Genomic DNA, 21,943 nt, shown 5'->3' with positions numbered 1-21,943 from the left:
CTTCACTGGTGTTCATTTGGTTATGGGGTCTGGACAGAGTTTTAATGTATTGAATTTTGTTTTATGCCATTTCACAGTAACAAGAGGGTTTCTGATATCTGAATAATTAAATATGGTTGCCTTTCTTGAGATTTGTGGCATCAGCAAATGTGATAAAAATAAGTTCATTTAGATATTTATATTACAAAGTGGACTTGTTAATATTCATTTATACTTTATGCATTTGGTCTGTGTGAGATACTTACTGATTTCATCAGGTTAGCTTGCATCAGTCCCAGCTAATGAGTAAACCATACAAATGGAATTCTTTATATTTTTAGCTGTAGCTGATTGGTTGATTTGGGGAAAAATTGTTTTGATGTACACAGCGATTAAGTGGCCCTGCTGTCTGAAGAGATCTCAGTTTATAATCTGCTGACTAAACTGCATCAGCAAAGTCTGCTCTGTTATGCGCTGTAGAACAACTGTTTTTGGTTCTAAAACAATAACAAACTTCTTTTTCTTTCCAGGTAAGTTCAAAAACATTTATTTCATTGGTTGCAACAAACAGGTAGGACAGTATATTCTGCTCCCTTTTCTATGTGACTAATTCTACATATCTTGAATGCTTAGAGGGTCATACTGGGCATTGGGATGTATGCAAAGTAATGAACTATTTGGATAAAAATCTCTCAGATGTGTGTGTGTGTTTTAGAATTGGTCATTGTGGTTACTGGGGCTTCCTCTACTCAATCCTTGATGGATATTTTCAGTTTGTCCCGCCTAAGAAGGTGGGCTAGATTCTTGGATTTGTGAGATCCACCATTTGTACTTAATAATCTTGGCCCATCCTGGTTTGTTCAATCAGAATTAGCAAACTGGATCTCAGGTGGAAGAAGGTGAGTTCTGGTGGTTCTTAAAGAGACTGTTTTGAAATCCCTCCTTTTAGATCTTAACAACTTTCACCCTGTTTTACATTTTTTGATCACGATACTTCACCATTTGATGGCAAAGCAACTCCAGTTTTTCTTGGATGAAATGGATAGCTCACGTCTATTTCAGTCTAGCTCCTACCTCAATTATCAGACAGGAACTCCCTTGATCGCCTGGCGAAGGGATGGTCAAATCTGTCAATTTAAGTTCCTTTCAATTTCTCTGCATGTTACACATCAGAGAATCAGTCCCATGAGCCAAGCTGAGGCCAGCTGTGTGCAACCTGTAATAATCCTGGGGACAATTTTATGGATGTAGCTTTGATGAGTTCAGAACAGCCTTCCCCAACCTAGTGCCCTCACAATCTTTTGGACTGCAGTGGCCATGCTGCTTGAGACTGATGGGTGTTTATAGTCCAGACCATCTTAGAAGGGCACATTGGAGGAAATCTGTTGCAGAGCGATTCTGTTTTGTATTTGAAGCCTCCTGGAAAACAACAGAGAAAGTGTTACAGGAAATATTTGCTCTCCTGTAGCTTTCCCTCTTGGACCAAGTCCACTTTGAAAGTTTTATCCTGAAACGCGTCAAGGTGCCTGCTCATCATTTGCTAAAGCTCTTCTATTCCATCTGAACTAAAATTAGGCTTCCTCTGTGTTTTTTGAGATGCGGATTGTCCTTGGATGATCACCATCAGCTAAAAACAGAGAGGGAAAAACAGCTTTGTCTGGAGGAGCCATTAATAGGATGCAGAGCAGCAGTTGTGCTCTCTTTCTCACATTTGCCAAAAGATGCTGCTTGCCTGCTAATGTCACGTGAAGCAAACATTGTCAACCATCAGGAGTGAGCAACAGCGATAAACCTTGTTTATGAAGTTGTTGTGAGACTCTGTGTGTAGATCGGCCATTCCAGCTGCATGTCTGCATGGGTTTGCGGGGAGGTGTGTATGTCTTGGGTATACGTGAAGGCCAGTGTTTTGTAGTGGTTAGAGCAGGAATAGGGAGACTCAGGTTTAAATTCCCACTCAACCAAGAAGCTCACCAGGTGACTTTGCACCACTTGCTGGCCTGGTATGCATATCATGCAAAGCAAGACCGTCATGGCCTCATGTGAACTTGTAGGCTCTAGAAAAGATCCCTAATCATTTTGCTACTGTACTGCACTGCGCTAAGCCATGGTTTGTCTTAGCATGTTGTTTGAACCTGGGCTTCAGACATCTTGTAAAGTTTCGTCTCAGGCCTGTAGCGCGTAGTGAAATGGGGGATTTCATATCAAATTTCAGTTGCACTCCACTTGGTGCATCTTTTGCATACTGTCTTTGATTGCTAGCCCAGGCTTTCCTTCATCCAAAAGAATGGACTGTTTTATGTGTGTGAACCCCTTACTTTGTGTTTTAACTCTTTGGTATCTTTTATATGCCTGTTTTAATGTTTTTAGACTGAATTTTAATGATATATATCTCTGCACCACTTAGAGATTTTCAAAATATTAACCAATTGATACATACTCTTAAATAAATAAATAAAATAATTCCAGACCAAGGGTTTACATTTATTTGCCATAATCTTAATGGTAATCTTAATGGTAATAGGTTTTTATTTTCCTTCCACCACATTGAGATTTGTTGTGCTAATTGATTTAAGCACACGTTGGAACAGGAAGGGAAACAGTTGCCGTGGTATAAAAATTGAAATTAACTTTGTTTGATGCTTTTAAGGTTTGCATTGTTCAGCGAGGCTTGCTAAATTAATTTTGAAAACAAATATATATTGCAAATTGGTGTTGTGATAGCTGACATAGCAATTATATAGCCACTGTGGCTTGAATGCAAAATCTTTTGTTCATATTGGTTTGGTATTCATTCTGTTTAGTTTTATGATAATATGTAAATCAGTGAAATTAATATTGTGAGACTTGGGAGGTAAATAGTGTCTCTAGAAAACAAAAAGATTTCTCTGAAATTAGAAGCTCCATTGTTTAGCACCTGTGCAGCAGCGAAATGTTATATAACAACGTAAAATACAATTGAGTTTTATTCAAAAGAAGAATAGGAATCACCTTGCTCCACCTGCAAATTCCAGGTGCCTAGCTCTGGTGTGTGGAGATGCGTTACTCAAGGAGAAGCTCATTATTGGCAGTGCATGATTTACCACAGAACAAAAGGCAGGTATGCTGAGGAGAACAAGGGTTTAAGTCCTGTTTTAAGAGGAAGCATATTCCTCCAGCACTTTCTCCATCTTGGTGCTTGAAGGTGTGGTCTGGTCAGACTTCAGGAGACTCAGAGTTCAGGAGACTCAGTCCCATGACTAGGGCTGTGGCCCATTGAAACTGGCCTGTTTGTTGTGTGCCCTTGAATATTTCAAGTGGTAATTGTGGCTGCATTCAAATATGGAAACGTGTGGAGTTTGCTTCCCTCTAGATCAGGGGTGGTGAAACCTCCAATCTCCGGGCCCATACCCCCCATCATTTCTCCAATGAAAATAGGAATGATGGTAGTAGTAGTAGTAGTATTTATTTATTATTTATACATACATACATACATACATACATACATACATACATACAGGGTACCTCGGGTTACATACGCTTCAGGTTACAGACTCCGCTAACCCAGAAATAGTACCTTGGGTTAAGAACTTTGCTTCAGGATGAGAACAGAAATTGAATGGTGGTGGTGCGGCAGCAGCAGCAGGGGGCCCCATTAGCTAAAGTGGTGCTTCAGGTTAAGAACAGTTTCAGGTTAAGTACCGACCTCCGGAACGAATTAAGTTCTTAACACGAGGTACCACTGTGCATACATACATACCCCACCCATCTGGCTGGGTTTTTCAACAGAATATTAAAAACACGATAAAACATCAAGCATTAAAAACTTTCCTAAACAGGGTTGCCTTCAGATGTTTTCTTAAAGTCAGATAGTTGTTTATTTCCCTCACATCTGAAGGGAGGGCCTTCCACAGGGCGGGCGCCACTACCCAGAAGGCCCTCTGCCTGGTTCTCGGCAGCTTCACTTCTCACAGTGAGGGAACCACCAGAAGGCCCTCAGAACTGGACCTCAGTGTCCGGGCTAAACAATGGGGGTGGAGATGCTCCTTCAAGTATACTGATGGTGATGATGGTGATGGTGATGATGATGATAACAATACCGTTTATACCCCACCCATCTGACTGGGTTGCCCCAGCCACTCTGGGCGACTTCCAACAAATTATAAAACTACAGTAAAACTTCAAACGTGGAAACCTCAGTGGCTCACGAGGCTGTTTTCCTCAAACCACGCCCACCTGGTTCATGCTTGGCATCACATGTGACCTCAGGTGTTGAGCAGGTAAGGGCATGGAACAATCAGGAGCTTAAATTGAGCTCCCAGTGAATTCTTCATTTGCAAGCAGGACTTCCTGACAGTGACTCCTACAGAGACCAGCTGCATGGCGTTCCCCCCCTAGGAACTCCCTAGCACAACTGAGGGTGCCTCGATGTCAGTGCCGATCAGCTGAGTCCCTTTCATGCTGTCACCCAATGTCAGTGGCTTTTCAGGGTCTCAGACAGGGATTTTTCCCATCCCCTTCTGCCTGGTTCTTTTAACTAGACATGACAGGTATCGATTTAACAAGGGATTAAACTTGGAATCCTTTGCATGCCAAACATGTGCTCTGCTGCTGAGCTATGGCCTTTCTCCTGTCAAAATTGGTTGCCGATTTTGGACTTCTAAATTTTAATCCTCAAAGTGCAATTACTTTTAATGGCCTACTCTGCAACACTGTTTTTTTAAAAAAATAAAAGGCAAATGACTATAACATCAGTTCCTTATTTAGCTCTGTGCCTCTACAGTGCTCCCTCTAATTCACTGTTTTGCTACAATTTGAATGAAGGACGTTTTATACATGGCACACACACCTACTTTCAGTCTGATTCCAACCCACCATGACTTGTGTCTGAAAATGCGCTCTGGGCCTTTAAGAACCGTGTTTAAGTATCCCAGAGCCCATCACCTGCAAAAGGAGAGTGTTTCTTGTATCTAGCTTTGCAGTAAGCTGAGTGGAGTTGTCAAAGTCATTCACTGTAATCAGAGAAAGGCACAAAGGGTTCTGGATGAAAAAGCTGCCAAAAGGGCTGAAAATAATCTACATGTCGGAGACACTCTCTGGAACGGCTGATGCCTCACAAATCATTATGCCCCATTGGAACAGGAGCTGCTTCCTTACGTACAGCGAATGCCTCTTTGAAAATGGAGAGGGGAGCCAGAATTGAGGTGGAGAGAGAAGCAGTTGGTTCCTACGTTTACCAACTAAAAATCATTTACATGTGGTGGGGGCCATTGGGCTGATGGTGTGAAGCAGCTCTGTTGGCCATACAAAAGAATACTTTGAGGAGAGGTGTGCACACACACAGGAAGCTGCCATTCTGAGTCAGATCCTTGGTCTAGCTTAGTCCTGGAAGAAGCAAAGATCACTAGAAGAAGCAATGATTCTTCAACATCAACTTCACTGGACTGGTCATGTTGTGTGGATGCCTGATTATAGTCTTCCAAATCAACTACTCTATTCCGAACTTAAAAATGGAAAACGTAATGCTGGTGGTCAACGAAAGAGGTTTAAAGACTGTCTCAAGGCAAATCTAAAAAAATGTAGTATAAACACTGACAACTGGGAAACACTGGCCTGTGAGTGCTCCAGTTGGAGAACAGCCTTTACCAAAGGTGTCATGGGCTATGAAGACACTCAAACTTAGGACACAGGGGAGAAACATGCTAAGAGGAAGACACGCTTGGCAGATCCACACCGTGATCAACTCCCACCTGGAAACCAATGTCGCCACTGTGGAAGGACGTGTGGATCCAGAATTGGCCTCCACAGTCACTTACGGACTCATTGTTAAAACCGTGTTTATGGAAGACAATCTTACTCGGCTCCGAGTAATTGCCAAAGAAGAAGAAGACGACACTGACCGGCAGCAGCTGTCCAGGGTTTCAGACAGGACAGTCTCCACCCTACCTGGAGAGGCCGAGGATTGAACCTGGGACCTTCTGTGTGCAAAGCGAGCACTTTGCCACTGAGCTGCAGCTGGTCCTCAATCCTTCCATGCATCTTTTAAAGAGAAGCATCAGGCAGGCAGATGGGAGAGTTGTGCACCTTCCATCACATGCAGGGAAGGAAGGAATGGGTTTCCGGGTAATGAATGACTGCCATGTGAGCAAGCCTGAGTTAATTGTATTGAATGAGAGCCACGGTGGGTAGACATTAGAGAAGGCTTTCTTGGCCTTGGGTGCCCAGATGTTCTTGAATTACCGCTCCCATCATCCTTGACCATTGGCCATGCTGGTTAGGATTGATGGGAGTTGTAGTTCAACAACATCTAAGGACCCAAGGTTGAGAGAGGCTGAATTAGATAGCACTGTTTCCCAAACTTGGGGTCTCCAGCTGTTTTGGACTACAATTCCCATCCTTGACCGCTTGTCCTGCTAGCTAGGGATGATGGGAGTTGTAGTCCAAAAACAGCTAGCAACCCAAGTTTGGGAAACCCTGAATTAGAGTGTTAGGCTTGGGAGAATGGGGTTCATTCCCATATCATATTCAGCCACGAAGTTTGATGGATGGTGACCTTAGGCTGGTTGTTATCTCTCAAACTGACACCCCCCCCACAAGGTTGTTGTGAAGATAAAATGGGGAGAGGGACCTTACGTACCATTCTGCTTTCTTGGAAGAAGTATGGGGTTTTCTTTTAATGTAATGAATAAATGCAATATTTGCCTAGATGCCAACTGGATACTCACTGCATGTTTTTCACCTTTGCTTGATTTCACCCTGAACACATTCATATGTTATTGAAGGAAAACGGGGGCCATGTTAAGTGTATAGTAAGGAACAAAGGGACTGTTAACTACATCGGTGCTTTGCTCCTGCACTCTGTGTAACTTCTCAGCAACACGCCACTTGCTCTCTCCTAATCGGTGCTATATTTATAAACAGCTTTACTAGGAGAGTTTCTCCCTTCAGTAATGAGATAAGGCCCCTGAATGCAGCCAGTGTTCTTGCTCAGGGCAAGTGTCACGCTGCAGGAAATCCTGGTTATCCTTTCTACCTTGTGCATGCTCTCAGCACTGCCGAAAGCACAGCCCAAGGAAAGGCATTTCGTCAGAGAGCTACAAGTAATTTTCTCATTAGTGTGACGCACCTCCAGCTCCGTGGCCGGGTCTCTCTGCACATTAGTCGGGGATTGTTTGCAGCCTGTAAATGGCCTTTGTCTGGGAACCACTGGGAATAGCTGCCCCTCCAAGGAACAACAAGAAGAAGTTTCTTTTCTTGAAGTCGTACAGGTATCTGAACTTGCCTGCTGTGGGTTGATGTTGTTGACAGTCCTGTCTATCTATAGTTTTGTCTCAGGCCCACAGCGCATAGCGAAATGGGGATTTCTGATCAAATTTCAGTTGCACTTGTAGCAAGCATTTTACTCGGTAGGTCTTTTGCATGCTAGCCTTTGAATGCTAGCCTTCTAAACGAGCAGATTAAAAGTTTAGGAGATTACTCTGACATAAGTGTATCACACTTGAATTAACAACTTAGAATGGGGAAAACCTGCATGAACATTTCAAAGCAAAAAACAAACGCATTTAAATGGAAGCTGGCAAATTGCTGAATTTGGTTATTCAGTGATCTGTGTCAAATGCTGTTTAGTAGCAACTGAATTTGGTACTTCTGAGACTGGGATTGATTTTGAAGTTTGTCAGGTTACAGCCAGTGCTTTTTTTCTGGGGGTACGCGGGGTATGCATACCCCTAAAAATTGTGAATCTTTGTATTTTTGTCCATTTACTGTATTTATTTTTCCCAATTTGAACTATAAAATGGGGATTTTCTTGAGTCAAAATGAGAGTACCCCTAAACATTTTTTTAAGAAAAAAAAAGCACTGGTTACAGTTATCCTGCAGAAAGCAATGTGTCTTACTTCCAAGTAAGTGCATAAGTCCTAATTCCACTTACTTGGGAGTAAGCCCCATGGAATCCTATAGGACACGAACCTACCATATAGTAGACATGATTAGGGTTGCACTGTGCACTTTCATGTTGGACAATAATATTCCTTTCTGTGTTCTGCAAGTGAAAGAAAACAAAAGAAAATGCACTACAGCCATTCTTTAGGATGGGGGTGGGAACCCAAATAGCAAAATGTGTCATTAATGGGTATTTGTTGAGATGCTTATTGATGATAGTTTTCCAGTCTGCTTTGTTGGTTTAATTCCATCTAATCCTGTAGGAAGCACATTTTTTTTGTGTGGAAACACATTCACATAACACAACTTTTTTTTTAAAAAAAACAACAACTTACCCATCTTTTTTTACTTAATATGCATGCATATAGCCCTTCCTTGTTTTGACAATACCATGAAACATGTAAGTTGCAATCCTTTACTCAGTTACCTGGAAGGGGCACTCACTGGACTCAGAAGTTATATATTGGGTTGCACTGTTGGGCTACTGTTTTTTCTCAGCATCAGGCAGGTTTTTATCTTTCCTGCCTGATGCTATGATTTCCCCACCGCCACCCAAAAAACACACATTATAAATATTATTACACAAACACAGCTCACGTACCACTAAACTCAAGTACAAAATAATAATAATGAAAGTCTGTTTCAAAAGCCATTTATAACATGTTCATAGTTGGAAATGGATAATTTACCTGTCAGATGTTTGTATTACTTGTGACCATACACATTAGCCAAATGAATGCACGTTATAATTTTGTAATACAACGTATCTGACAAAAGAAAGGTATTAATACATAATTACTTTTTCTTTGGCTTTTTGTTCTTCTTCCATGATTTAGCAAAACAAATTCAAATTAAATATATATAATATCAGTTCTTGTTTATTGCAGGTATGAAAGGGTAGGGTGCTTCTCCCCCCCCCTTCCTTTTTCTGCACTGTCAGATAGGCTTTTCACTTTCATGAAAATGATTTGTTTTCAGAAAATATGCTGGCTGATATGTGTTTAGATGCAGAAAAATCCTGTGTACAGTGGTACCTTGGGTTACAGACACTTCAGGTTACAGACGCTTCAGGTTACAGACGCTTCAGGTTACAGACTCCACTAACCCAGAAATATTACCTTGGGTTAAGAACTTTGCTTCATGATGAGAACAGAAATCGGACGGCGGCAGCAGGAGGCCCCATTAGCTAAAGTGGCGCCTCAGGTTAAGAACAGTTTCAGGTTAAGAATGGACCTCCGGAACGAATTAAGTTCTTAACCCGAGGTACCACTGTATTTATCCCAGTCCAGGAATAATGTGCAATATGGAAAGCACTTATCGAAATGGGTTCTTTACAGAAAGAAAAAAAAGTAAAAAGCAAACAGCACCCAAATCTGTGTAGATTTCTCATTGCTGGATTACAGTTTGTCAGTTTGTTTGGTGCTTTTAGCTGTGACAGCATCACTCAATTGTTTGGAGGGCAGGGTTGAGGGAAGAGAGAGCTACCCAGGAGTGCTGACTGGCTAGGAAAATCTGGCATGTAGCAGCAAGCATGCCCCCTGGTGCGGCATGCTGGGATCCCTGGACTCAGGTCAGAGTGTATATTAATTGATGCAACTATTGAGAAATTGCAAAGCCAGCATAGTGTAGTATAGTATAGTTGGCGTATGACTGAGGGTCAATACCCATTTGGCCATGAAGCTCACTGGGTGAAGCTTGAGCTGGTTATAGCCTCTCAGCCTAGCCTACCTCACAGGGTTGTCATGAGGATAAAGAAGGCTGGGGAGAGACTAATCTACTTTTCCTCGGACTACTTGAAGAAAATACAGAATATGGTAGCTAGGTAAGCAGGCAGGCAGAGTTAGAAGATACCCTCTGGACCAATAATCCATGCTCTCTCCTATCCAAAGATTACAGTGTTAAATCACCATTCGTATTCAAATTTGAATTTTATCATTGAATGTAACACAGTCTATCAAGTGTATTCGGTGTTTTTTTTAGGTTTTTAGACTTTACCAGAGGTGTTGCTTGAGCAGGGTGTGGACATAGTGCAGAATTTAGAGATAACTGTATTTCATTAACTGCAAATAGACAAATTATTAAGTGTACTTCATGGCTGAAAATGAGATGCAGGAACTGGAACTTTTATATAATTTTGTAGACTCTTTTCTTTCATTCATCCTTTGGGTTATGTTTTGAGATCTGTGGCAGAATATTTTGCTTCCCTGTAACCCAAGAACATTGCCTTCGTCAATTCACAGTTCTCTCCACGTCACTGAAATATCTAATGACAGTGTCAGTATCAATAAACTTCTAAAAATTAACATATCACAATAGTTGGCTTTCGGAGCTGATCTACTTTCCACTTTTGCTCTGGGGTATCCTGTTACTTGAAAAGAGATTCGAGAGTAAGCAAAAGAGCATCAAGCCTTGCATCTTACAATGCATAAAAGCCTTGCTAAACTCAATGGCAAAAGATACTGGCACTCGTTTTCATACTGAAAAAGTGGGAACTGCAGCAAAATGTTGCAGGGTATCCCCACTCTGAAAGAAGGATTTATTTCTCATGGCCTCAGTCAGCCTGGAAAGGGAGCCTTGTAGCACTATTCAGGCCTTGGGGGAGAGGGATGGAGGACACAATTTCCTCTCCCTGCCCTCCGAGCTCATTGCCTGCTGAACTTTGTATTTATTAGAGGGCTGCCAGCCCCAAATGTGAGCATTTTATGGTGAGATAATTGTGGGAGGCTCCACCCCCTCACAGTACCGTTGATCACCTCCATGAGTTGTGAAGTGGGGAGCCTCCTAATCTTGTATTATTTTTATTTATTGTTGATTTCATTTATATCCCACCATTTTCTCCAAGGAGCTGGCTGTGGCGTATGTGGTTCTCCCCTTCCTCAAAACAACCCTGTGAGATAGGTTAGGCTGAGAGGCAGTGGCAGGCCCAAGGCCACCCAGTGAGTTTCATGGCTGGGTGGGGATTTGAACCCTGGTCTCCCAGGGTGAAATCCAACACTCTAACCACTACACCTCCTCCTCCTCTTCCTCCTCTAGAGGCTCCCTGCATGTTTTGTTGTTGTTGTTTAGTCGTGTCCGACTCTTCGTGACCCCATGGACCAGAGCACACCAGGCACTGCTGTCTTCCACTACCTCCCGCAGTTTGGTCAAACTCATGTTTGTAGCTTCGAGAACACTGTCCAACCATCTCATTCTCTGTCGTCCCCTTCTCCTTGTGCCCTCCATCTTTCCCAACATCAGGGTCTTTTCCAGGGAGTCTTCTCTTCTCATGCGGTGACCAAAGTATTGGAGCCTCAGCTTCAGGATCTGTCCTTCCAGTGAGCACTCAGGGCTGATTTCCTTCAGAATGGATAGGTTTGATCTTCTTGCAGTCCATGGGACTCTCAAGAGTCTCCTCCAGCAGCATAATTCAAAAGCATCAATTCTTCGGCGATCAGCCTTCTTTATGGTCCAGCTCTCACTTCCATACATCACTACTGGGAAAACCATGGCTTTTACTATACAGACCTTTGTTGGCAAGGTGATGTCTCTGCTTCTTTAAGATGCATGTTTTAGAACAGTGAAAAGCATAGTTACCATCACCACAATGCCTTGTGTTTTGTTAACTCGTATAGAGAATGCTTTAAGAGGGCTAGTTCTGGAGACAGGATTATTTGTTGTGAAGTGGAGGGAAGGAGCTTTGAACCTAACAGCAAATCCCTCTCCAATCATACTCTTCCCTCCCAGGATGCTTACTGTAAACTGAGCAGGCCAATTCATGTTCACTCCTTCTCCTCCAAGTTCCTTTTTTGGAGGGAGGGCTGTTTTCTTCTGGCATCTTAACAATCCATTTTCCAGCTGCTCTGAGCCACAGATGTAACTAATGGACTTAAACAATCAGCCTGCTTCAGATTAATTTTGGTCCTTTGCCCCCTCTCTATGGACTCAACTGCCATCAGCAATCTGAAAGCTAAAAGGTTCTTGTCAGGCAGCTTTTTTTTAAGTGCTAGAATTTAGAAATTTCTATATTTCCTTGTTCTCAAAGAGTCTCCCAATCAATAGAAAACACTATCTTTGGAGCAGTGGCAGCAGCTGCCTTATTTCATTTCCCAACTGATAGCGGTCACATCCATGAGAGTTGCTAGAAGACCCTTTCCAGAGGACTCATTTCATTCTCATGGGTTTCTCATCCTATAGACTCAGACCGGCCAAGTGTCCCTATTTTCCAGGGACAGTCCTGGATTTGCAGAAGTCGTCCCAGTTTCTGATCTGACACCAGAATTTCCTGCTTTTCCTCAGAACACCCCTATTATCAGAAAAATGTTGGAGGGTAGGGTAGGATGTCCCTATTTTCATCAGAAAGATGTTGGAGGGTATTGAGTTATGTAACCCACGAGCCAAAGAGATAAGTAACTATATAACCTTGGGAAGACATCTGGAGGCAGCCCTGTATAGAGAAGTTTTTTAAAAAAAATGTTTAATGTTTTATTATGCTTTTGTATGTTGGAAGCCACCCAGAGTGGCTGGGGCACCCCAGTCAGATAGGCAGAGTATAAATAACAAAATTATAATTATTATGGAATAGGATGTCCCTGCTTTCATCGGAGAAATGGTGGAGGGTATGTAGACTTCTGTTTGCCTACTATGGACTAGGCAAGCCTTTGGTCTGTTTCAGTAGCACTGTTTTATTCCTAAGTTTAACTAATACCTAATTAGTACATATTTTCATATTGCAGACCTTATGTTATTTAAATTACAGGTTGCTTTTTCCATCATTACGCCACCGCTTATTGCCTAAGTGTTGTGAATTACTGAAGAATTTGTATGGAAACAATCCGCTTTGTGCCAGCTGTGGTACTAAGGTATAGGTATCAGAATTGCACTTAAAACAGAATATGTGAAAACTTCACAGTTAGAGGGAGAAAATCTGTATGTATTCTAAGAAAAGCACAAAAAACTATTTATAGAAACAAGTACCGGTACTCTATTTATATTGCATTTCCAGTGGAAGAAAACAAGACAAATACTCAGTTCAGACTACACGGTTCCTGATTGGGAATATTTCGTTGGCTCAGGCACTGTCTCATCCCCTCTCAGACAGGGATCCCTCCCTTCCCTTTCCCAGTTTGTGTAACCATAGTTTGCTGTGGCATTCAAATTAGGAAACTATAATGAGGGCTAACGAAGATTTTTTTCCAAACCATGCTTTGCAAACCACATTCAAACCATGGTTTCTAGTTTTATGCTTTAGAGGTAATTTATTCCTAGTGAGTGAAAACCACATTTTTCCCAATTCACATTTCACAGCAAGCTATAATTGTACAAACCAAGAAGGGGGAAGGGGAGGAGGGAATCCCTGTGCGAGGTGGAATCCAAACTAGGGCAGGAAAGTATAAATAACTTTGTGCATTTGTGGAAAACAAAATTGTATTGCAAATTTTCCAGTTCTTAAGGAGCAGGCAGATCTTTGCTGCATAATAATGTTCATATTGAATTTTTTTTAGCAGTGACACCCAGTTCTTGCACCACATAGTCTGTTTGTGGTGTTCAAAAACCTTGGATTTACTTTTTCTTGCTAATAACATACTCCTAATAACAGCCAAGTAAGCACTGGACCTAATGGTTAGGGGTCCCTTTACCTTTACCTTTAAGCATTCATAGATAGGCTTGTGGTGCAGGATTGCAAATTTACGTACTTGTACAAAGCTTTAAGTCCCACTGAACTGGATGGAACTTGCTTCTCAGGCATAAATATTGGGCTGAGGTATAATCAGTGCTTCTTCTGGGGGGACGCAGGGGGACGCATACCCCAAAACATTTTGTGAATCTTTGTATTTTTGTCCATTTACTATATTTATTTTCCCTGATTTGAACTATAAAATGGTGATTTTCTTGAGTCAAAATGAGAGTACTCCTAAACATTTTTTTTTTTCTTTTAAAGGGACTGGGTATAATCAAATAAGTTTCAGAACTGCGCTCCCTTGCATTCCTCTCCCACTACACCGCTGATTACTACACCTCCATACCTGGGAGAAAGGTCATAGCTCAGTTGAGCAGCACCTGTTTTGCATACAGGTGCATCTCCAGGTAGTCTGGAAATGTCTTCAGTCTGCCCCTAGAGAGCTGCTGCCTGTCAGTGTGAGCTAGATGGAGCCAATGGTCTGATTCCTTTTGGGCACTTTTTTATGTCCAGATAAAGGTAAAGGGACCCCTGACCATCAGGTCCACTCATGGCCAACTCTGGGGTTGCGGTGCTCATCTCGCTTTATTGGCCGAGGGAGCTGGCGTACAGCTTCTGGGTCATGTGGCATGACTAAGCCGCTTCTGGTGAACCAGAGCAGCACACGGAAACGCCGTTTACCTTCCCGCCGGAGCGGTACCTATTTATCTACTTGCACTTTGTTGTGCTTTCGAACTGCTAGGTTGGCAGGAGCAGGGACCGAGCAACGGGAGCTCACCCTGTCACGGGGATTCGAACCGCCAAGCTTCTGATCTGCAAGTCCTAGGCTCTGTGGTTTAACCCACAGCGCCACCCTGTCACGGGGATTCGAACCGCCAAGCTTCTGATCGGCAAGTCCTAGGCTCTGTGGTTTAACCCACAGCGCCACCCGCGTTCCAGCTTATGTCTAGATATGTCTCCTTTATTCCATTTAAATTAGCAATGCAGACCTCAAGGTATGTAGATAAAGTGCCATCTCTTGACATTATTTGGGCGCAGTTGAAAGTGCTAGTGGCCTCTGGCATGTGAGAGGATTTGGGAGGTCCAGCAGTGGCTTGTGAGAAGGAGGCTCAGTTGAAGAGGAGTTCAGCTGAGGGGTGTAGGTGAGGCTCCGGTGAGGGAGGCTGGCAGTTGTGTAGGTGAAGGGATTTGGGCAAGCAAGGTGTAGTTTAGCAGCAGTCACATTGGTGGTGCCTTTCCTCATCAGAATGAGCGCAGAGGAGTTTGGTGCAAAGTGACGATTGTAGAGCCATGTGCAGCTTGGCCCAGTAAGCCATTTGAGCATGATAGCTCTGATTTAGACTGCAATGTTTTCTAGTTCCCTCCACCTCCTTGGAAACTGCTTTGCTTTAATTAAAATTGTGCTCACCCCCTAGAAGGATCCTTGGTTGTATTGGCAAGTGTCTGGAATATTTGAAACCCTGAAGAAAACAATCCCTTGCTGCAAGGCAGTTTGCCTCGATGTTACGAAAATGCAAGTGACATTTCAATTAATTTTTCTCTGAGCTGTGATAGCTAAGAAATGTAACCACCTCTTTGCAGCACAACTCAGGGACCATCCACAAACTTTGCTGCACCTCTAGAAATGGGTAGCAGACCTTTGACAAATACGTCGTTGTTTGAAATAAGAGGAAATGTTTGATTGGCAGAAGGACTTTAAAAGGCCTTTTTAAAAAATATATTGTGTGTTTCATGGACAGCCAGCTGTGTGTCTCTTACGGGGGGGGGGGGGGTAAAGATAAGAAATTTGGGAATGTGGCAAGAATGTAGTGTGGGAATGGGGTGTTTTTATCTAACATATTTTAAATCTACACCTGCTGTTAGGTTCAGTGGCTAGTGTGGATAAAGAACATCAAGGAGGAGCTCTAAAATATTTGTTGGATCTGATCCCTAAAAGAATAGGTTGGTGTATAACATAATGAAACTCTGGTGCTCGTTTGTAGGACATTTGAGTGTCTTTCAGAATGGATAGGGACCATACAAAGTGCAAAGTACAAACTTGCTTTAGAAAAATAAATACTGATTGTGATATTTTTTTTCATTTTTTCCTCCTACCTTCAAATTTTTTTTGTTTTAAATGTGAAAGCTCTGTTTATGACTTTCACTTCAATAACAAGGCTGCTATAAATAGAGCAAACATCAGACCTGATACCCAATACATTAGGTAAACATGTTGACACGAGTTCAGCATGTACTGTAACATAATTTCTAGGGGCTGCGTGGATAAAAGTGGAAAACTGAGTCAACTGGGGTGCTTTTTAATGTTTGGTTAGCACTGGTCATTGGGAAAGTGACCATTAAGGCTCCAATCCTGTATCCACTTATCTGGGAGTAAGCTCAATAGGAACTAGTGGGACTTTCTTCTGAGTAAACATGAATGAGATTGCACTGTTGCTTCCCAGCTGCTGGTATACAGTACAGTAGTAAAATGCTGATAGAAGTCATTAGTAGCTAATTTTGAGAGGTGCACAGTACTTGCATTTAAATTGCTGCCTTTCTCAACAGTGCAGCAGTGACCAGGGAGTATCTGCCATGAAGAATAACTACCGTATTTTTTGCTCTATAAGACTCACTTTTTCCCTCCTAAAAAGTAAGGACAAATGTGTGTGTGCGTCTTATGGAGAAAATGCAGGCTGTGCAGCTATCACAGAAGCCAGGACAGCAAGAGGGATCGCTGCTGTCGCTGCACAGCGATCCCTCTTGTTGTTCTGGCTTCTGAGATTCAGAATATTTTTTTCTTGTTTTCCTCCTCCAAAAACTAGGTGCGTCTTATGGTCTGGTGCGCCTTATAGAGTGAAAAATACGGTATTTAAACTTGTAGGTACTATTCTTGGTTGATTAAAGCAGCATATATATTAAAAATGCCCACTCCCTAGTTCCAGATGTATAATGCAGCTGTTTAGCTAAATAAAGACTCAAGAGTTGGTGTAGTGCATTGGTTAAGAGCATGAGCTCAGAGTAACTCTTTAAAATCTCAATTTAGGCATAAATCAGTGGGTAGCCTCAATCCTCCGCTGTTCTGTCTGTAATATGAGGCTCATAATACATTTCTTCCCTGCAGGTGGTGGAGCTGGCTGACATAAGAAATGTGACATGCTTTGAGTGCTTTCTGCACACATCTTGGTATTACTATTGATACCAGACATAATAATATGGAATAAGCAACTTTGCAGACTCCTAGCAAAGTCTCCACTCTGATGTGCTGATCCAGAAACTGCGTATGTTGCAAACACGGATATCATTTGAAATGAACCAAACTTTTAGTGTGGCAGCACCTACACTTTCGAACTGCCTGCTTATTGGTATCAGGCAGGCGCCTTCACTATAATCTTTTGGCGTCTGCTAAAAACATTTTTGTTTAGACAAGCCTGCCCAGATACGTAGAATGCTGTTGTGTGTTTTATTCTTAGTTTATTGCTATTTTTTTTTAATATTTTAAATAATTGCTTTTAACTATTTTTACTGATAAGTTTATTTTATTCTCTTCGTAAACCAATTTGAGGGTTTTTTCTACAATCAAGTGGTGTATACATTTTATGAAAATAAATAAATGCTGTATAGTGGCAAACTACTGTGGTACCTCAGGTTACATACGCTTCAGGTTACATACGTTTCAGGTTACAGACTCCGCTAACCCAGAAATATTACCTCTGGCGCAGTTACTGTATGGGGCACAAATATGGATGGGGAACCACTGCTCAAGTCTTGAAACTGCTCAGTCCAAATTTCTAAGGCAGATATTCGGTGTCCCCTCCTGTGTCCCAAACGCAGTTTTACGACTCGAGGCCTGCCTCCCATCTGTAGAAACCCAGAGCTGGCAAAGAACATTCAACTATTGGCTTCGCCTTAACTTAAATCCACCCGGCCTACTGCCTCTAGTAATGCAAGACCCTTATAAAAGCATGTGGTTCAAAACTGTGCATCAAAAACTCCTTACATGCGGTCTGCATTCACAATCCTTACTACCAATGGGCCTCAGTAGAGCAAAGAGCCTAATAGGCCAGCGCCTGAAAGATATTGAACGGCAAAACAACCTGACCATCCTAAAGAAAATATGTCCATGGTATACTTACTCTCCCCCCGCTCACTTTGATTTTCCAGCTTCATATTTGTCTAAATTAACCATCCCAAAATATAGACGCGCCTTTACATTGGCTAGATGGGATGTCCTTCCCTCTGCCGTACTCGAAGGTCGTTATCAAAAGACTCCATTCGAAAAACGACTCTGCCCATGCAGAGATGGCAACATGGAAACAGTGTCCCATGTCCTTTTATCCTGCCCCCTTTATAGAGACCTAAGGAATGAGATTATTACTCCACTCATCCTCCCCAACCCCGGCCGTCCACAAGACATTATACTGTTCTTTCTCTTATCTGATACGGACAGTCAGACAACTGAGAAGGTCGCAAGGTTCATCGAGAGAGCTGTGAAATTAAGGGCCACCATCTGAGTGACAGACGTGTTCACCTGACGGACCTCCTTTTGTTTGTTTTTATTCCCTTTTTATGTTTATTTTATTTTATTTCTAATTCTTGTATAGCTGTGGCCTGTTGGCTTTGCTAATAAAGTTCTGTTCTTCTTACCTCGGGTTAAGAACTTTGCTTCAGGGTGAGAACAGAAATCGGGCTCCGGCGGCGCGGCAGCAGCAGGAGGCCCCATTAGCTTAAGTGGTGCTTCAGGTTAAGAACAGTTTCAGGTTAAGAACGGACTTCCGGAACGAATTAAGTACTTAACCCGAGGTACCACTGTATATGGATCGCGTGCATGAATGTGAGGTCCCTCATACAAAACTTTCAAGCCAACTTACTTGCATGATGCAAATTGAAGTCCAATAACATCTCCGGGAGGCGGGGAGAGGCAAATGTTACCCCTCTCTGCTGTAAACTAATATGGGTTGCCTTTTTTTTATCTTCCCTTGACATTAGTCCCTGATGGAGCCTGGGCTGGGAACTTCAGGCTTTCCTTTTCTCAACCAGTTTTTGGGTGTGTGGGCTTATTGCTTGGAAAATTCCCACCCATGTACACATTCATTCCTGACGCTAATAGATGCGCCCAAAGGGAGGGGTGAAAGCCTACTCACTCTATACTACCCATCACGGTAATATATATATATATATTCCAATGGAACCGGACTGTCCTTGAAACCTACTTGAATTTTTAAAATAAAATATTGTCAGAGGAGGGAAGACTGGGCTCAGTGGGTTTATTACTGACATTCGTCAAATCGAAATATGGCAAAATATTGCTAATTGTTGATGTGCGGGCGTGTTATTTAATATGACACAGATGGTGCATTTACTTCCTCTGTTACGTTAGCCAAATGGAGCATGCTGTGATCAGATCTCTCTTTCAAAAACACATCCATCCGTTCATGCTGTTGCCAGCCGTCTTTTACTGTATGAAGCACCAGAGAGCAGGTTCAAGTTTCACTTGAAAGGCTGGTAACTGAAGCTCATCCTGGAGGTACATCTGGCCACAGCCTTGTTCTGCCTGCCCCTTCTTCCAAAGGTCTCACAATGCTCCAGCATCGAGAAATAACACACTCCAGCATTCACAACTCTCGGTGGACAAACAGGCATAGTGAAAGGGAAATGTAGGGTAACACAGCTCCAGGATCTCGCCCCCCCCCAGCAGTACCAATGTCTTGGACTGCTTAGACACAGAGGAGTGGTGGAAGGAACCGGCTGGGGAACCCCTAAAGGATCAGACCCTCCAAATGTCCCTATTTTTAGGGACATCCCTGATTTAGAGAAGCCATCCTGGTTTCTGATTTGATCCCAGAATGTCCCACTTTTCCTTAGGATGTCCCTATTTTCATTGAAGAAATGTTGGAAGGTACAGAGTTATCCAGCCCCCGAGCTGTCTGAAGGCAATCCTGTATAGGGAAGTTTTTTTAAAAAAATGTTTAATGTTTTATTATTATTTTTATATGTTGGAAGCTGTCCAGAGTGGCTGGGGCAACCCAGTAAGATGTGTGAGGTATAAATAGAAAAATTATCATTCTGGAATGGGACATCCCTATTTTCATCGGAGAAATGTTGGAGGGTATGAAGGATGATGGCTCAGAGAGAGAAGACTTGGGAAGAGCAGCTGAAGGGCTTAGTGAGCTGGGAGAGTCTATGGCAGAGAAAAGACCAGAATCAGAGGCAGAAGCTGAAGCAGGAGAGGCCGGATGCAAAGTGGCAGAGATGAGTCTGGCTGGTGAAGAAACCAGGGAGTCTTTCCCACCCCATTGGTCTCCCAGAACCAGGAGAGGCATGAAGAGGGTAGAGGAGAAGTTAACTTCACTCAGGCACAGTCTCAGATTACGGCGGTGGAGGGCTGACCCTGGAGAGGACATGGCTTAGGCAGCTGTAAGGAGGTGGGTACCTTCAGTCTCAGCAACTGCTTCATGGGGGCAAGACCTGCCAGAGATGAATGTTGCGCTCGTTAGGCCTGGCGCTCCTGTGCAGCTCCTGTTTTTGTTAATAAAGAGTTAACGCCAACTGGCTTGGGGTAGTTTACTGCTGACTTGCTCCTGACAACCAATGATGTCATCTGCTGAAGAGCCAGGATAACAGATGGATTATCTCTCCTCTGGCAAGTGACTAGGGTCATAATTAAGCGTTGATGTTTGTGTCAGATTGACATGGAACAGCCTTTGCCAATCTGAAGGGTACCAGTTTGGCAAAGGGCTGGCACAGAAGCAGTCAGGTAATAAGGGAAATGATCAAGTAGGGGCGAGAGACTTTCTTCTTTTTCTTTGATGGAGTTCTTGCTTCACACCAGCAGCCTAACTGGCAATATTTCTGTGTGAGATAGTTTGCATTTCTAATAAAAAGCTAAATGTTGCAATTAAGCTGGCTGAGGATCTTTTGTTAAAGCTCAGTGTGTTTTACAAGTTGAATTTATTCTATAAACATCTATTCTGTGGCTGTTAATTGATACTAATAAATAGGATATTAGGTTACATGCAGCTGCTGCTGCATGTATTTGTGTATGTATTGATCAACAGATTTCTTCCCTGCCTCCACCAGACAAAGGTCAGTCAGCATTCACTAAGCAGCCCAGTCCTCATTGGGCAGCCTTCCTTTATTTTTTGCAGATGGAGGTACACCACACACACATTCTGTAAATCATGGCGCTTCCCTGAACTTGCTGATACCTCTCTCCCACTCTTAGGACCACGTAAGAATCCTCTCAGCGAATGAGCTTGCTATTAGTACATGGGTTTATTATATATTTTTTAGCCTGTCCTTCCTCTAGCAAGCTCAAGGTGGAGTGCATGGTATGCAATTCTCTCCCCCACTCCCTCGTTCTCACAACAGGCGAGTTTAAGATGAGAAACAGTGACTGCCCCAAGGTCATCCATTAAGCTTTGTGCCTTTGCAAATACTTGTACCTGCTTTATGTACTCAAAGTATATGCTCTGCCCTTGAACTGTGGCCCCCTTACCAACTGATTGGTGTTCTGCCTTTTTAAAAGTGTAAGAGGCATGTCCCTAGCACTGAGCTCCCTTTTCTGTAGCATGTTTACCACACGCACGTAGCTCTCATTCACACACAACTTTTTCACAAGATGCTGCAGGCAGTGGGGAAATGGTGGGTGCTGTGGAATTGGACTTCCTGACAGATTTCCTTGGTGCATTCTTGCAAGATTATCAGTTTTGAAATCCTCCCACAGCACTTCTGTGTAGACTGTTTCCACCTGCCTTTCTAAAACCCTCCATTCTCTGCTCCAGGAATTTGGAAGACTTACAGGGCTAGGGATCACAAGTCGTTCCTTGTTGAACTACAGTGGAACCTTGGGTTGTGGACGTAATCCGTCCCAGAGGCACGTCCGCAACTCAAAGCGTTTGCATCCAGAAGTGCCATTTCTGCGCACGTGCGTGGCATGATTTAGTCTTCTGCACATGTGTGAAGCTCGATTTAGCGGTTCTGCACTTGCGCAAGCAATGAAACTCAGAAGTAACCATTCCAATACTTCCAGGTTGCTGCAGGTTGCAACTTGAAAAACATAACCTGAAGCGGATGCAACATGAGGTATGACTGTACTGCTCTCGTTCCCCCTGACCACTGGCCATACTGGAGCTGATGGGGATCAAACAGTATCTGGAGGGACATAGCTAGGCTACCTGAATGATCATATGTCCCTATACAAACCTCCCCAGGTGCTAAGGTCCTCAGGTGAGCACCTTCTCTCAGTCCCATCACATCAGTAGCACAGTTGTTGGTGATACGAAACAGCCTTTTCTGTGGCTGCTCTCATATTGTGGCATTCCCTCTAAAGCGAGGTTAGGTTGGCTCCTCCTTTGTTTTGTTTCCACTGGCTGACTAAGACCTTTCTCTTCAGACAGACCTTTGAAAGCTAA

The 21,943-nt window shown here is 42.9% G+C and overlaps 1 protein-coding gene across 8 annotated transcripts in view; it reads left to right on the top strand.

The window, feature by feature from the left end:
- Window positions 1-21,943, top strand: part of PDE4D (phosphodiesterase 4D) — a 639,723-nt gene that overhangs the window by 454,099 nt on the left and 163,681 nt on the right. Inside the window, exon 1 of one of the 8 annotated variants that reach the window (XM_082241912.1) lies at window positions 7,059-7,223. The exons of the other annotated variants lie outside the window; for them this stretch is intronic. Coding sequence (XP_082098038.1) covers window positions 7,141-7,223 — 83 coding nt within the window. The 5' untranslated portion in view covers window positions 7,059-7,140. Of the gene's footprint in view, window positions 1-7,058; window positions 7,224-21,943 lie in introns of those variants that run through there. 8 annotated transcript variants of the gene reach the window in all.

The sequence above is a fragment of the Podarcis vaucheri genome (genome assembly GCF_965113315.1).
Source record: "Podarcis vaucheri genome assembly, chromosome: 11".
Classification (NCBI taxonomy): Eukaryota; Metazoa; Chordata; class Lepidosauria; order Squamata; family Lacertidae; genus Podarcis; species Podarcis vaucheri.
This window is presented reverse-complemented; position numbering and strand designations above follow the sequence as displayed.